The sequence below is a fragment of the Mustela putorius genome, unplaced genomic scaffold, assembly GCF_011764305.1.
Source record: "Mustela putorius furo isolate JIRA1106 unplaced genomic scaffold, ASM1176430v1.1 tig00537227_pilon_pilon_pilon, whole genome shotgun sequence".
Taxonomy (NCBI): Eukaryota; Metazoa; Chordata; class Mammalia; order Carnivora; family Mustelidae; genus Mustela; species Mustela putorius.
In genome coordinates, this window is record NW_025422368.1 from 6,521,036 (window position 1) to 6,536,117 (window position 15,082).

The window sequence follows — 15,082 nt, forward strand, 5'->3', positions numbered from 1 at the left end:
TTGTCCAAGCCACAAATATGACCAAATACCCCCCATCCCAGCCCATGGCAGTGGCTGCTTTTTCTTCTACCCATCCCACTTTTGGCCCAGTCATACTCCTCCCACCTTCTCATAAGATGTATTAAATTTCCCAATCACAGAATTCCCCAGCTTTCTGTTAACAGAGCAAAGCCTCACTTCTTTGATCTCTCCCTAAAACAACAAATAAGTCCAAATCCCAGGTCCTTTCTATCCCCCTTTCCCTGGATGCCCACAGCTCCACCACGGTGCGTGTTCCCGTTGTTGAAATGAATCCCTACACCCAGCTTTGTTCCACCAACACTGTTGCTGGTCTTTGGCTGGAGGGCATTGAGAATCAGGAGCCACATGCCACATATAGGTATACACTTTATGTAATTTTTAAAAAAAAGATTTTATTTATTTATTTGACAGACAGAGATCACAAGTAGGCAGAGAGGCAGGCAGAGAGAGGGGAGGAAGCAGGCTTCCTGCTGAGCAGAGAGCCCGATGTGGGGCTCTATCCCAGGACCCTGAGATCATGACCTGAGCTGAAGGCAGAGGCTTTAACCCACTGAGCCACCCAGGCGCCCATATGTAATGTTTTTAAACTACAGACTCCTATATTTTGGTTTTAAGTGCATTCTATGGTATTTTATTTATTTATTTTTTTAAAAGTTTAATTTATTTAAGTAATCTCTACACCTAATGTGGGGCTTGCACTCATGACCCCACGATCAAGAGTCACGTGCTCCTCTGACTGAGCCAGCCCCCATTTTATGATATTTTAGCACCAGATTTCCTTTCCTAATCCTGTTCTCAGGCAAAGCGCCCCACCCCCTACCCTGACTCATCCTTCCTGTCAGTTGGATGGATTCTTTAGTCCTTGGGCAGGCTGAGCATTTTCCTGCATCCTTACTCTTCCCTCACTAGTCTTATATCAGAATCAAGATCCTGGGGGCACCCGGGTGGCTCATTCAGTTAAATGTCTGACTTGGTTAAGACTTTTGTTTTCAGCTCATGTCATGATCTTGGTGTCATGGGACAGATCTTCGCATCAGGCTCCATGCTCAGCTCAGAGTCTGCTTGTCCCTCTCTCTCTCCCTCTCTCTCTCTCTCAAATACATACATACATAAAATATTTTTAGAAAGAATTGAGACCCTCTTCTATCACCTTCCTGATAATGTAACCAGATCTGAACCCTCCCTCCTCATTACTCCTACCGCACTTGGTGTTAATTACCCAAAGCGGTCTTGCTTTCTTCTGCCTCACATCTGTAAACTCTCTGAAGGCAAGCACTGAGTCTTTAAAACTTGGTTAGCACTCCAGGGGTTGCTCCAGCTAAAATGCCCAAAGGTCAGGGGCTCCCCAGTGCTTGGAGCCAGAGATCCTTGAGATCATGAGAAGTTTTGGCTTTAGGCTAAAGGAACAGGGCACCAGAGTCCTATGAGGGGAACTCTGGTCCCCTTAAGAAAGAGAAAGAGCATTGTCCCGCCATACTCATAGGGGTTGTAGGTGGCAGGTTGCCTGGGAGCTCTTTGTAAGAATCCCTTGGGCAGAGAAAGACTAGGCTTGTGTACCCTCTGGTAAGAATCTGAGTGAATTTGAATTTGCCATCACTCTGAACACCTTTGCGTATTATGTCACTGTCCCAGATAAGGAATTTATCAGAGTAATCAGAGCCAAAAAAAGATAGGGCAGTCCTGAGCTTTGAACCTGTGGTACACACACAACACACACACACACACACACACACACACACATCCCCCACACCATGCTATCCTATCCAGGCTAGTGGTTTTTTTTTTTTTTTAAAGATTTTATTTATTTATTTGACAGAGAGAAATCACAAGTAGATGGAGAGGCAGGCAGAGAGAGAAAGAGAGGGAAGCAGGCTCCCCGCCGAGCAGAGAGCCCGATGCGGGACTCGATCCCAGGAGCCTGAGATCATGACCTGAGCCGAAGGCAGCGGCCCAACCCACTGAGCCACCCAGGCGCCCTAGGCTAGTGGTTTTTAAACCATGTCCCCTGTAGTTTGGGGAGGGGAGACTGACTGAGCCCCACTCCAACTCCCTCAGTCTCATTCAACCAGAGCCGTTTGGTTTTTCTTCCTTGAGTCCCACTCCAAGTCCCTCGTTCTGATTCAACCAGAGATGTTTAGTTTTTCATCTTTTTTGTGTGTGTGTTTTGGGATGCTACAAAGACTTAATGTGTAAAGGAGCTTTACTACATGTAAACAACACCATGAAGATGTAATCAGCAAAATCCCAAATCTGGAGGACACTGTAGAATAAACAACTTGCTTTTTTCGACAAATGAATCACAAGGGGAAAAAAGGGAGATAGAACCTATGAAATAGAAGACATTTAAGAGCCATATCAACCAGATTCAACTTGTGTGCCTCGTTTTAGATTAAATCAATGTATGACCCAGTTGGGAAAATAGTAACACCGACTGGATATTTGATGATACTAAGGAGTGAGTTATTTATTTTTAGTTGTGATCATGGTATCATGGTTATGTTAACACATTGCTGTTGGAGATGAGTACTGATATATCTATGGATTAAACGATATAATGTCTAATGCATGTTTGGAAGTCAGCTAGTACAGGTGTAATGGGGGGGAGGTAGGTGGGGGGAATAAATGGAGCAAGATTATGGTGGTAATTATTGAAGTTGGATAACAGGTGCATAGGGATTCATTGTGTTATTCTTTCTCCCCTTTATTTATAAAAAATATTTTATTTATTTATTTGACAGAGAGACACATGAGAGAGGGAACACAAGAAGGGGGAGTGGGAGAGGAAGAAGCAGGCTTCCCACCAAGCAGGGACCCCGATGTGGGACTCAATCCCAGGACTCTGGGATCATGACCTGAGCCGAAGGCAGACGCTTAATGACTGAGCCAGCCAGATGCCCCTTCTTTCTCTCTTTTTAAATGTTTGAATATTTCCACACACACACAGAAAGCCTTCTAAAAAAAAAAAATAAGGTAAAGGAGACTATATGAATAAGATTTGGGATTATAACCTTATTTTTTAAAGTAACAGATTTATCAAGATATGATTTACATACCATATAACTGGCCAATTTGAACTGTACAATTCAGTGGTTTTTAGTATTTTCATAGAATTGTGCACCCATCACCTAATCAAATTTAGATTTTCATCTCCCCCGCCAAAGACACCTTGAATCCAGTAGCAGTCACTTCCCATTCCCCTGATCCTGATAGTCCCAGGCAGCCACTCACCTATCTGCTGTTTCTTCAGTCCATCTACTCGGAATATTTCACACAAATGGAATCAGACAATATGCGGTCTTCTGTGCCCGGCTTCTTCCACTTTAGGATAAGGTTTTCAAGTATAACCTCTTTCTTGATAGTAAAGAGCCACCTTGTAAGTTTATTACTTTGTTTATAGATTTTTAAATAAAGAGACTTGGGAAAGGTTTAAACAAACATAGGGAAGGGAGTCTAACAAGAAAGAAAGAAAGAAAGAGAGAGAGAAGGAAGAGAAAGGAAAGCTAAGAACCCCATTCTCTAACCCAAACCCTTCACTTACATGCAAGGTATGGGCCCAGAGAAGGAAGTGACTTAGGCAAACATCCTAACAGCTTGTTAAGGGCAGAGCAGGGTCTAAAACCCACACCTGCTGAACTTTGACTCCGTTCTCTCTTCAAGTTGCCACGCTGCTGTTCTGAACTCACACACAGACATACATACACATCTCTTTTCCCACCACAACTCATAACCATGTGACCCACTAACTGTCTTGCAAATCAGCCATGATGGGGGCTGCTTTGTCTCATAGCTCAGGCTTCCTGCTGCCCTGCCCTGAGACACAGCCACCCAGGCAGGAATCAGTGTTAGCACAGCCTCCCAGAATTCCTGTCTCAGAGGAGCTCCAGAATAGCAATCTTGTTAGAAGCCAGAGGAAGCTGTTTGGGTGGCAGGGAACAGATTTCACTTCCATGGAATGTTTCTTCAGAGTGGCTGGTGGAGAGGGTGTATGGGGGGAGGCTGGTAGAGAACATGGGGGAGAAAGAGGGCTAAAGTCTTTGGGTTTGGGGTCCAATGGGGGCTTAACCGAGTTAAGTGTTAAGAGGATGTGGGCTCCGGAACTGAGTCCAGATGAGACTGAGGGTGAAGAAGAGGAGGAAAAGGTCAGGCTGAGGGAAAGGACACCAGGTTGAGGCAGTCTGTAATCTTACAGCTGTTCCTGGAACTCTCCCAAAGTGTACTTATGGGCAGTTCAGAGCTGCTGTCAGCCTGCTGGAAAAGGGCAAGAAGAGGACAAACTCTACAGCCAGAATATCATCTGAGGGCTGAGAATGAGGCATTGGAGATGAAGTGGGGGGAAAAACTTCCAGAGAGCCTGGGAGTGGAGGCTATGGTGGCCCCTGGATGAGTCTTACTACTCTGAGGTTCCCTTAGGAAGGGGTGTCTCAGGAGATGAGCAGAGGACCATGTGACACTTAGTCCCAGAACCCTCAACCAAGTAATTTGGACTGGATGCCACAGGATTTGACAAGAGGCACAAAGGTTAGGCTGTATTCTCAAGATACCCTCCGTTCTCCAGTCTATAGTGCGCATTAGAAAGCTCACTCTTAGAGGTCTGTCCCTTTGGGTCTGGGAAACGTTTATAAACACCCTTTATTTATTCATTGATTTATTTTTCAAGATTTTATTTATTCATCTGAGACAGAGAGAGAGAGAGAGAGAGAAAGGGAGAGAAAGCATGATCAGGGAGGAGAGGCAGAGGGAGAGGGAGAAGCAGACTGCTCGCTGAGCTGGGAGCCCGACTTGGGCCTCTATCCCAGGAAATGGAGATCATGACCTGAGCCAAAAGCAGATGCTTAACCATCTGAGCCACCCAGGTGCCCCTATTTATTTATTTTTATTCTTACTTTAATTTTTTTTTTAAAGATTTTATTTATTTATTTATTTTAAAAAGATTTTTATTTGTTTATTTGACAGACAGAGATCACAAGTAGGCAGAGAGGCAGGCAGAGAAAGAGCAGGAAGCAGGCTCCCTGCTGACCCCGATGTGGGCCTCGATCCCAGGACCCTGGGATTATGACCTGATCTGAAGGCAGAGGCTTTAACCCACTGAGCCACCCAGGTGCCCTCTTATTTTAATTTTTAAAGATTTTAAAAATTTACTCATTTGAGAGAGAGAGAGCATAAGCAGGGGGAGAGAGAGAGGGAGAAGCAAACTACCTGCTGAGCTGGATGCCTGAGGTGAAGTTTGATCCCAGGACCTGGAGATCATGACCTATGCTGGAGGCTGATGCTCAACCACCTGGCCACCCAGGCATCCCTAAACATCCTTTACATCAGGGGAAGTATGCCTGGGTAGGACAGCAATGAAGGTAGAGAGAGCTCAAATGGGACAAGACCCAGAGCAAGCTCCAGAGGTGCTAAGCTAGAAAAGGAGAAGGGACCTAATGATAAACTCTGGGGTGCTCTCATTTTTGCCCAAGATCAGCTTTACTCCAATTCCTAATTCCTAGAGGCCTTATTTAGACTGTTTTTGTTCCTGAATAATCAGTGGGCTTTTCAAGCTGTGTATATTCCACAGTTCTGACTAGGGGAGAGGCTCCTTAACATGCCAGGGCTCTGAGGGGCAGGGCTGGTAGGCAGTTATGTAGCTCCTCTCAACCTTGGGTTGCCCTCCAGCCTACTGATCCCAGAGTCCCAGGCCCAGTCTTCCAGTCTGGACTTTAACCAGATGACACACAGAGTGTGTCGGCATGAGTAGGTATCAACCTGGAACTGGACCTGTGCCTGATTCATCCAGGAAGAGGACCCTGGGCGGCAGAACAAACACCCTTAAGCACCTCCTGCTTGGTGGTGAGGCATGGGGTGAGAAGTGATCTGGCCCAAGAGGGACTTTGTTTGCTTTGTTCTCCTCTTCTATGTCATCCCCAGTTGCCAGACACCCTCATTCCTTTCTCTCTGCCCATCTCTGGGTCAGGAACTGTATGGGTTTTTTCCTAGATGATGCAAGAAGATCGATCTATCTAATCTATCTATCTATCCATCCATCTACCTATCTATTACCTATCTGTTGGTCTATTTAGGTGAAGGCGATTCCAGACTTGGGGTTGAAAGGGGTACAGCGGGAGCTGATAAAGGGGTACGGCAGGAGTCTCTGGGAGAGAAAGCCAGAAGTAGTTTGGATGGGTATTAGACGGAACAAAGAGGTCAGAGATCTGTGGGGTCACCGTCCCACCCCCCCAGCCCCGCTCCCACCTGTCTGTAGTTGAGGCAGATCCTGCTTTTCTCTTGGGACAGAGCCAGCTTGACCTCATTTTCTGCCTTCAGGGCCAGTTTGCTTTTGACACTAATTGATGGGCACTCAGGACCATTAATTTTGCTTCTCGTCCCCCTCCCCCCTTCCTAATACAAATGCAAACAGTGTGGGAATCCCCTTGCAGAGGAAGCAAAGATACGGCTTTAAGAGAAAGGGAAGGGAGGAAAAGGGCACTGACTCAGATTCTCCTACCATTGGCTGCCGGAGGGGATCCCACCTCAGGGATTGGCCCTGACAGAGTCCGCCTCCTCTTGTGATTGGCTCGACCTGGGCCATATAAGGCGGCCGTGCCAGCCTCCTTTTCATTTGGAGGGAGGCGAGCATCCCGGCTGGGTTTTTGTGCCAAGACGCACCTGGCGCAACCCTCTCCTCTCTGACTCTGAGTCCACGTCCCGCGGAGGCTACAGCCATGAAGGAGAGACGGGCCCCCCAGCCAGTCGTGGCCAGATGTAAGCTCGTTCTGGTGGGGGACGTGCAGTGCGGGAAGACGGCGATGTTACAGGTGTTAGCGAAGGACTGCTATCCCGAGGTGAGCGGCCCGCCCGCCGGCCAGCTTTTCTCCTTGCCTGCCCGTCTTCCTGTGGCTAGATTCCCACCTGCCGGGGGTGAGGGAGACCTAGCTCCCCCGTCCCCCAGCTTACCGCACGCCACCCTGCCCCATCCTCAGCCGCCCGGCTGGAGGACCGCCCTGCCTCAGCCTCCCCTGAGACCTGTTCCACTTCTGCCGCCCCGCTGGCTCCTCCTCACCTCTTCACCCATAGGCCCCGATCAGATACCCTCCTCCCTCCCTTTATCCCGGGGTCTACTCTCGGGAGAGGGAACTGGAGGCATCTGAGAGTCTGGGGTTTCTTCTTGACGTAATACCTGCCGGTCTCCTCATCCCCTCAGAGGTTCTGCGAGCCCATTTCCAGGCGGGCTTCTGCTGCCCTGCTGGTCCGACAGGCTTGTGGGAGAAGATAAAGAGCTAGCATTTCCTTGGGGCTCTAAAATCCGGAGACATACAAGTCTGGAGAGGAGAGAAATCTGTATGTTTGCCTCTCTGACCATCTAGGATTGGGGTGGGGGAGCTTTGAAAGGAGGGGGCTTGTCCCCCATTGGAAGTCATTCAGATTTCTTTTTCCCATGGAGCAAAGTGCCTGTGCCTCTACACTGCCCTCCTCCCTGTCCCATGTGTCCCTCCTGCCACAAGTAACCCCCTCCCCTCCCCTTCCTTCCCCTGCCCCTCATCTCCTGCCACTTTAGTATCTCATAGGATGAGTGGCTTCCTGTGTAGCCAGCACTAAACAGAGGGTTATGAAAGTAGGGGAGCCCAGGGTGTGACGAGCTCCTTTCTTTTCACAGACATATGTGCCCACCGTGTTTGAGAATTACACAGCCTGCTTGGAGACAGAGGAACAAAGGGTGGAGCTCAGTCTCTGGGACACCTCAGGTAAGACTGCTGGCCCCAGATGCCCCCTTCCCACCCCCACTGGTCTGTTACAGTTGCTGGCTTTAAGAAACTATTTCCCTCTTTGCTGGGGAGGACCGTGTATGATGCTGGCTGGGAAGCTGACAGAAGGGGACCTGAAGATTCCCTTGGTTGGCATGTCCAGAGGCGCAGAGTGAATGAGCCCCAGAAGCCACTTCTCTGGATCTAGCTCCTTCTTTCAGAGGGCTGGGATGGTGAGGTGAATGGACCCATGAATATAACTGGGGGGCAGTCAGGCGGGGCTTCTCCATTTCCAGCCCCTGCCCTCCGTGTCCTCCCACCTCCGCCTTTACGGCCCCATAGTCAAGCCAGATAAGAGACAGGAGTCCGTGCTGCTGGAGGGAGTGGTGGTTGAGGCTGGGAGACAAGCCTGCTTTGGGGAAATACTGCTCCTGACTCAGTTTTCTCTCCTGCTTTCCGTCTTGGGCCACTGCTGTCCGCCTGCCGCAGCTCAGTTCCACTTGTCATACTGCTGCAGCTCAGGGATGAAGCGATGCATCATCGATGTTTTGGAGGGTGGGGGAGATGGCTTTAATGTGGGGCACAGTCTCGTTGTAGATAGTGCAGGGAGGGGGGTGGCTGTGACAGTCACCCCCTCCACCCCCACCCTACCGTACTGGGCTGAGGTAGAAGATGCTGGGTCTTTCTGGAATGTAGAAAGCAGTATTTTTCCTCTCAACCCTAAGCCCTCAGTGTTCGGCTGTCCATTGCTTTGATTTTGATCCCTTCCCATTATCTCTTTTACCCCAGTTCTTTTTTAAATAGACTGGGCTCCGAGTCATAATTAAGGACTAAAAGCCCAGAGTAACAGAAAGAAAATAAAATCCACCCTCCAAAAATGCACATTCAGGCTGAGTTCAAAGAGGATCTGTGTAAATCACTAGGGGTTTCCTGTTACATATAATAAATATGCCATCCTATTCCTCTAAGAGCTGTTGTTGTTCCCATGTCTAATTTTTGAGGTCTGAAAAGATTGGGGGTAGGGGGGTAGATAAACAGAAAATGAGCCTTCTCCTTGCTTCCCCCCTCCCCCAAACAAAGCAAAACAGAAATTCCTCCACCTGGTATGCCTTCCTCTGATGCAGTTCCAGGGGTTGGGAGGCAGGGTTCTGGTTATCCTGGACTGTGCTATGCTGGCTGGATCCGACCGGAATGCAGCTCGGCTGCAGAATGTATGGGGTATCGGCTGCCCTACCCTGCCCACCTCCTGAGTCTTCCCAGAATCTTACTGCAGCTCATCTCTTTTTACTACCACTGCCCCCAGAGTGCCCCCGCCCCGCCCCCACGTCAGAATGCAGCCCTTGAATCCCAGTCCAGATAATGGAAAGTCAGCAAAGTGGTGTCTGTTCCTGGTGTCGCATCCCCACCCCCCAATTTCAGAAGGGATGCAGCCTATCAGTCATCCTCCAACTCCTTCTTTCAAATTAGGTGCCCACAAGGAAGGAAGAAGTGATGGCGGTGTGTGGGATGGGGCTTCCCAAAATCGGGGCCAGGGTCGAGCCTGTTCCCGTTATTCACTTGCTGGTCTTAGGGGAGGGGGATTGCCTGGAGCCAGAATGGAGGCCTCCTCCCCTCCCCTCCCCCTTCCCCAGTGCTGCAGTGCTCCCTTTGCTCAGTGCTGGCGAGCTAAGACCCCACCTCAGACAGGGGATGGGGGCGGATTGCTGAAGGAGCAGATAGTTATTGCAACTCCTCTTTACTCTTTCTCTCTTTCTTTTTTTTTTTTTTAACCAAACCCCCACCCCAGCTTGGATTCCCCCCAGTTTCCATGGCGATTGCGGTGCAGGGAGAGGGGCTGCTTGCTATTCTGAGCACGGATTGTCTGGGTTCCAAATCTGCTACTGTTCCTTCCCCAGGGCTGGGGGCAGGCTGAGCCCCTAGTGGTCTCCCATGCTGGGCCACCTGGGCCTGCAGTGCCCTCTGCCCTGCCGGTGAAGGACCCTTCCTTGAGCCTCCAGATCCCTAGCTATGGGTGCTGCTCTCTTTGAAACTGCCTCTCTGAGATCTTGGGGGATAGGGGCTGCAGTTTTTCACAGGCGGAAAGAGTAAGGCACTGAATCCATGCTGTTCCTCCTCCCCTTTCAGCCTCCTAGAGTTCTGACCCCATGGCAAAGAAGCCAGGCAGCCAGTTATGTAACAGGCAGGTTTGTTTCTTCATTGGAGAGACCCTGGAGCAGAAGCAGGGAGCAGAGGTTGGGCAGCAGGCAGACTCTAGAAAAGACACCTGACCCAAGCATAGTCTCTGCAGGGGTGGGAGCATCCCCCTCTGGGACTCATAAAACTGGCAGACCTGAAATTAAGCCCACTGTAGGAGACAGGGCCAGAATATAGTCTATGCCCCTGCTTTTGTTTCCCCTTTTCCCTTTTTAAGGACTAAGGAAGATGATATTTCTGTACTGCTTTCTGGCAGGTGTTTGGGTCCCAACATTTTAAGCTGCAGCCTATTCCCCGGGGACGTGGGTGGAGCCAGCTAACCTAGGGGTCAAGAACAGGATTCCTAGGGCTCATTGGGCTTAGGAAGGGCAAATGCCACAGCTTACCATCAGCTCTTTCTCCCACATACCAGGATCTCCCTACTATGACAACGTCCGTCCACTCTGCTATAGTGACTCGGACGCGGTGTTACTATGCTTTGATATCAGCCGCCCGGAGACAGTGGATAGTGCACTCAAGAAGGTGAGTCTGGGCAACTGGGCAGCCTCCAGCTCAGCTGGAAAATAGAAAGGAATCTTGGGGACCTTGCTGTCCAGTCCCCCTTCTGTAGCAGGAAGAAACTGACGCCAGGGAAGGAAGTGATTTGCTGGAGACTGTACCCTTAGCTCCAGCTCTGCGGCTAGAACCCAGACTCCCTCCCTCTCTGCCCCCTGCCCTTGCCATAGCCCGTACTGCTCTGCCAGAGGCCCAGCAAGGGAGGGTGGTGTTGAAGACACTGAAAGTGAAGGATCGAGAGTCAGAACCTTTCCATGACGGAGTTTGAGGCTTAGATAGGGGGTATTTGCAGGGAGCTTCTGTTGCCTTTGATCCCAAGTCCACCAAGACAGGGCAAGCCATGCAGGCAGGAAATGCCTGGTCTGGGGGGCAAAGTCTGCCCATCCCAAAGAATCTCCCACCCTGTGGAAGTAGTTTTCCAGAAGACTTTGGGATTGCTATCTCCTTTCCTCGGGAAGAGACTGGTTGGCTTCCTCCCTGTTGCTCCTGGCTTTCTGGACCTGTGAAGCCCTTTCACTGAGTGGAGGGAGCAGAGCTACGCCACACATGCTTGGTAGAGAGTGGGAGGAGATTTTGCCCCCCTGCTTCCTTTGGTGAACTGGGCTGTTGAATGAGGGGCAGGCTCTTGGGGTCAGCACTCCTGTGGCCCCAGAGTCCTCACCGGCGGGAAGATGATGTAATTAGTACATTGGTGATGGTCTGTGACTTAGGGAGGGCTGGGCTGGTGATATGCTGGATGGCTTGTCTGCTGTTGCCTGCTGGGCTTCTCCAGGTAGCTGTCAGCCACTGACTGTTCTTCCTTCTTCCCTCCCCACCTCCCCTCTCACATGGCTCTTCAGTGGAGAACGGAAATCTTAGATTATTGTCCTAGCACCCGTGTTTTGCTTATTGGCTGCAAGACAGACCTGCGAACAGACCTGAGCACACTGATGGAGCTGTCCCACCAGAAACAGGCACCTATCTCCTATGAGCAGGTGTGTGTGTGTGTGTGTGTGCGCATGTACATGTACACATGCACGTGTTGGGGTGGGATGGGGTGCCGAAGGCTACAGACAAAGGACTTGAATGAAATGTGGCCCTTGCTCAAGCTCTTACTTTGGCAAGGGAGAACTGGTGTTCTGGGGAGCCATCTCTAAACAGCAGACCAGTCATCTTGCTAGAGGTGGTAGGCAACTCTTTAACCCCGATTCATTCCATAGGTTGGCCGATGAGCCATTCCTGTGTGCACTAGTCTTTTTCAGATTGTTTTTTGCTGACTGCCTGCCTTAGAATCACCAGATGTGCTTGTTAGAATTCCTGAGTCCATACCTATCAAGTCACTCTAGGAGAAAGATACAGAAATTGCGTTTCTCATGAAATTCCTGTGTAATTTCTTTCACACGTGGGAGCGTAAGGCTCATTTCTTTTAAACCAGTGGCTCCCGTTAAGAGTCATCTGGGGAGCTCTTAAAAATATGAATGCCTACCCACAGAAATTCTGATTTACTTGGTCTGGCATCAGGATTGTTCTAGAAGCGTTACAGGTGATAGTGAGGTGCACTTAGGCTTCCCCTTCAGAAAATCATCAGCAGAGGGTGGTGGTGGGAGATTGGCCCTTGTCTCATCAGGAGGAGCCTGGGGGAGTACCATTAAGACAGAAGGCAGTGTCTCGGAGCCATCTGGGACAACAGCCTTGATGACCTCACCCCCTCCACAGGGCTGTGCAATAGCCAAACAGCTGGGTGCAGAAATCTACCTGGAAGGCTCAGCTTTCACCTCAGAAAAGAGTATCCACAGCATCTTCCGGACGGCGTCCATGGTGTGTCTGAACAAGCCCAGCCCGGTGCCCCCAAAGAGCCCTGTCCGAAGCCTCTCCAAGCGACTGCTTCACCTCCCCAGTCGTTCCGAACTCATCTCGTCTACCTTCAAGAAGGAAAAGGCCAAAAGCTGTTCCATTATGTGAAGTGGGGGTTGGAGAAGGGAGGCAACCTCCCACTTCCTCCCTTGGGTTGCAGAGGCACGGGGGAGAGGGAGGATGGGACAATTTAGGACACTGGACATGCGTTTTTCAGATGGCCACGGTGAGGGCTTGGAAGGAGTCAGGAACAGGACAAGGAAAGAGCCAGGCCCGGCTTGAGGACCTGACACAGAAAGAACCATCACACCCCAAGCCAGGCACTAGGTTGTGGTGGGGGTGGCTGCCCCAGTGTCCCCCCCGCTCCAGAGGAAGGAAAGGTGTGGGGGTGTGGGGGGCATGCTGGCCTCATGGGCTTGGGGGCCTCTAGGAGCCTCACCTTCAGCATCATGCCTCTTCCACACAGCGCTTCCATGTGGGCCAGGGGACGGGAGGGGTCCCCGAGCCCTTCCCTTCCCCTCTGAGGAAGCCGCACAGGAGTGGAGTGGGGAAGCCAAGAGGTGGCTCCCTTGGGAGCTGAGCCCTGGTGCTTCATAACTGAAAACCAGAAGGGCAGGAGCTGGTCAGAGCCAATGAGAAGGAAACCTCATCTTTGCATAGCCCATGCCTCATGGAGAGGTGACATCATACATTCATATGCTTCTCACCTAAGTCCCCAGGATCCAAGGGAGAAGCCCCAGACCCCCTTCTCTTGCAGTGTGGGGGTGGTGGTGCTGCAGGGGGCAGGGCTGGGTGGGGGTCACCAGACTTCTTCTGCCCTTAGGGCAGTACAGCTGGCATTTGTTTTATAGACTCTTGTCTTTGGAATTGGGGGGAGGGGGGAGTGTTTCAATCTGTTCTATGTTCCGTGTTTAAAGAAGAAAAACCTATTTATTAATGAAAAATACAACACATACAAAGCAGTTGGCTCTGTTTTCTTCGTTTCTTTCTCCGTTCTCCTTGTTTTTTCTTTGCTCACAAGGAAGAAGCTATCCTGGGGCCCTTTCTGTGGGTCGCAGAGTGGCCGCCTCTACTGTTCTCCGGCATCTCCAACAAGGGTTTCCCTTTCCTCCTCCTCGCTGTCTCACCCAAACCCTGCCCACGTCCAATAAGCCAGTAAAGAGCTCTTTAGCCCCAGGTGGGGTTTCTCAACCTTGGAACGAATGACATTTTAGCCTAGGTCATGCCTTTGATGCTGGGGCCTGTCTTGTGCATTGGAGGATGTTTAGCATCATCCCTGGTCTCCACCTGCTAGATGTCAGTAGCAACCCCCTGAACCGCCCCCCCCCCCATCACAATGTCTCCAGATACTGTTAAATATCCTCTGGGGGCAATATCAGGCCTGGTTGAGAAACACTGCCTTAGAGAATCTAGAGGAGAGAGACAAGCTTTGGTGAAATCCTCAGTAGACGATCCAAGTCACTGAAATTCCAACCCCTGCAGAACATGGGACGGACTGAAGCCATGGTTCAGGGGCAGTTCCTATGGTTCCAGTTTCCTACGAGTTGAAGGAGAGGTAACGTCTTTTGCTTTCTTGACCTCCCGGTTCCATTGCCTGTTGATGGCAGCTCAGGAGCCTTAACATCCCTTCCTTTCAGTTGCTTACAGCTCTTTTTTCCAAGTTTCACAGTGCACTGGAAATAGTTACTATATATTGCGCTCCTACTACGTGCCCAGCACTGCTGAGAGCTTTACCTGGATTATCACACTTAACTTTATAAATGATAATAGCTAATATTTGTTAATTTGTTAAATGTTTATTATGTGTCAAGGGCACTTACGAGTTCTTTCTGTTACTTAATTCTGTGCTAACCCTAAGGTGTACTATCTACCTCCTTTAACTGATAAGGAAACTGAAGTTCAGAGAAGTTAATATGTCCAAGGTCACACGGTTAGAAAGTAATAGAACCCAGATACAAATCCAGCAGCTGGATTCCAGAATATGCACTTAAAAAAAAAACTGTTATAACAGTCTGTGAGGCAAGAAATACTCCTATTTTATAAAAGAGGAAAGAGAAAAGTCAGAGATGCTGTATAACTTGCACAAGATCGTACTGCTAGTAAGTAATGGAGTCAGGATTCCGACTGGGTCTCAATGTTAACTATACTCCCATGGGCTCTATATTGTTAGCTGTGCTGTACCTAAACAGGAGATTCTACTTATGGGCCAAACTCCAAACTCCCATCTCCAAAGACGCGTGTATGAAAGAACTACCAGGGGCACCTGGGTAGCTCAGTGGGTTAAAGCTTCTGCCTTTAGCTCAGGTCATGATCTCAGAGTCCTGGGATCGAGCCCCACATCGGGCTCTCTGCTCATCAGGGAGCCTGCTTCCCCTTCTCTCTCTCTGCCTGCCTCTCCGCCTACTTGAGATCTCCGTCAAATAAATAAATAAAATCTTAAAAAAGAAAAAAAAAAACTACCAGGGTAGGTGGGACAAAGCATGTGAGTATCCTTGAAGCACAATGCTTACCTGTGTCATGAGAAAGCTATGCACAAACACTAGGGGAACTCTGCCACTATGAACTTGAACAAACCTCACCACCTTTCCAGTTTCTCATCTTTCCAGCTTATCTGTAAAGAGTAGTACTAGCCTGGAAACGGGAAGAGCATGGATTCCAAAACGAAATGAACTTGGAGTTGAACCCTGGCTTCATTCTTGTAACTATGTTGCTGCTGAAGGCATAATTCAACAGTAAAATGATAATACCTACATCATACT

General features: G+C 49.6%; 1 protein-coding gene across 1 annotated transcript; it reads left to right on the plus strand.

Moving 5' to 3' along the window:
• Nucleotides 1–6,606: 6,606 nt before the first annotated feature.
• On the plus strand, nt 6,607–13,285 carry RND1 (Rho family GTPase 1). The gene is made up of 5 exons (XM_004778905.3): nt 6,607–6,842; nt 7,655–7,742; nt 10,348–10,457; nt 11,330–11,464; nt 12,186–13,285. The coding sequence occupies exons 1-5, from the start codon at nt 6,723–6,725 to the stop codon at nt 12,429–12,431; spliced, it is 699 nt and encodes a 232-aa protein (XP_004778962.1). The 5' UTR covers nt 6,607–6,722; the 3' UTR covers nt 12,432–13,285.
• Nucleotides 13,286–15,082: the final 1,797 nt, after the last annotated feature.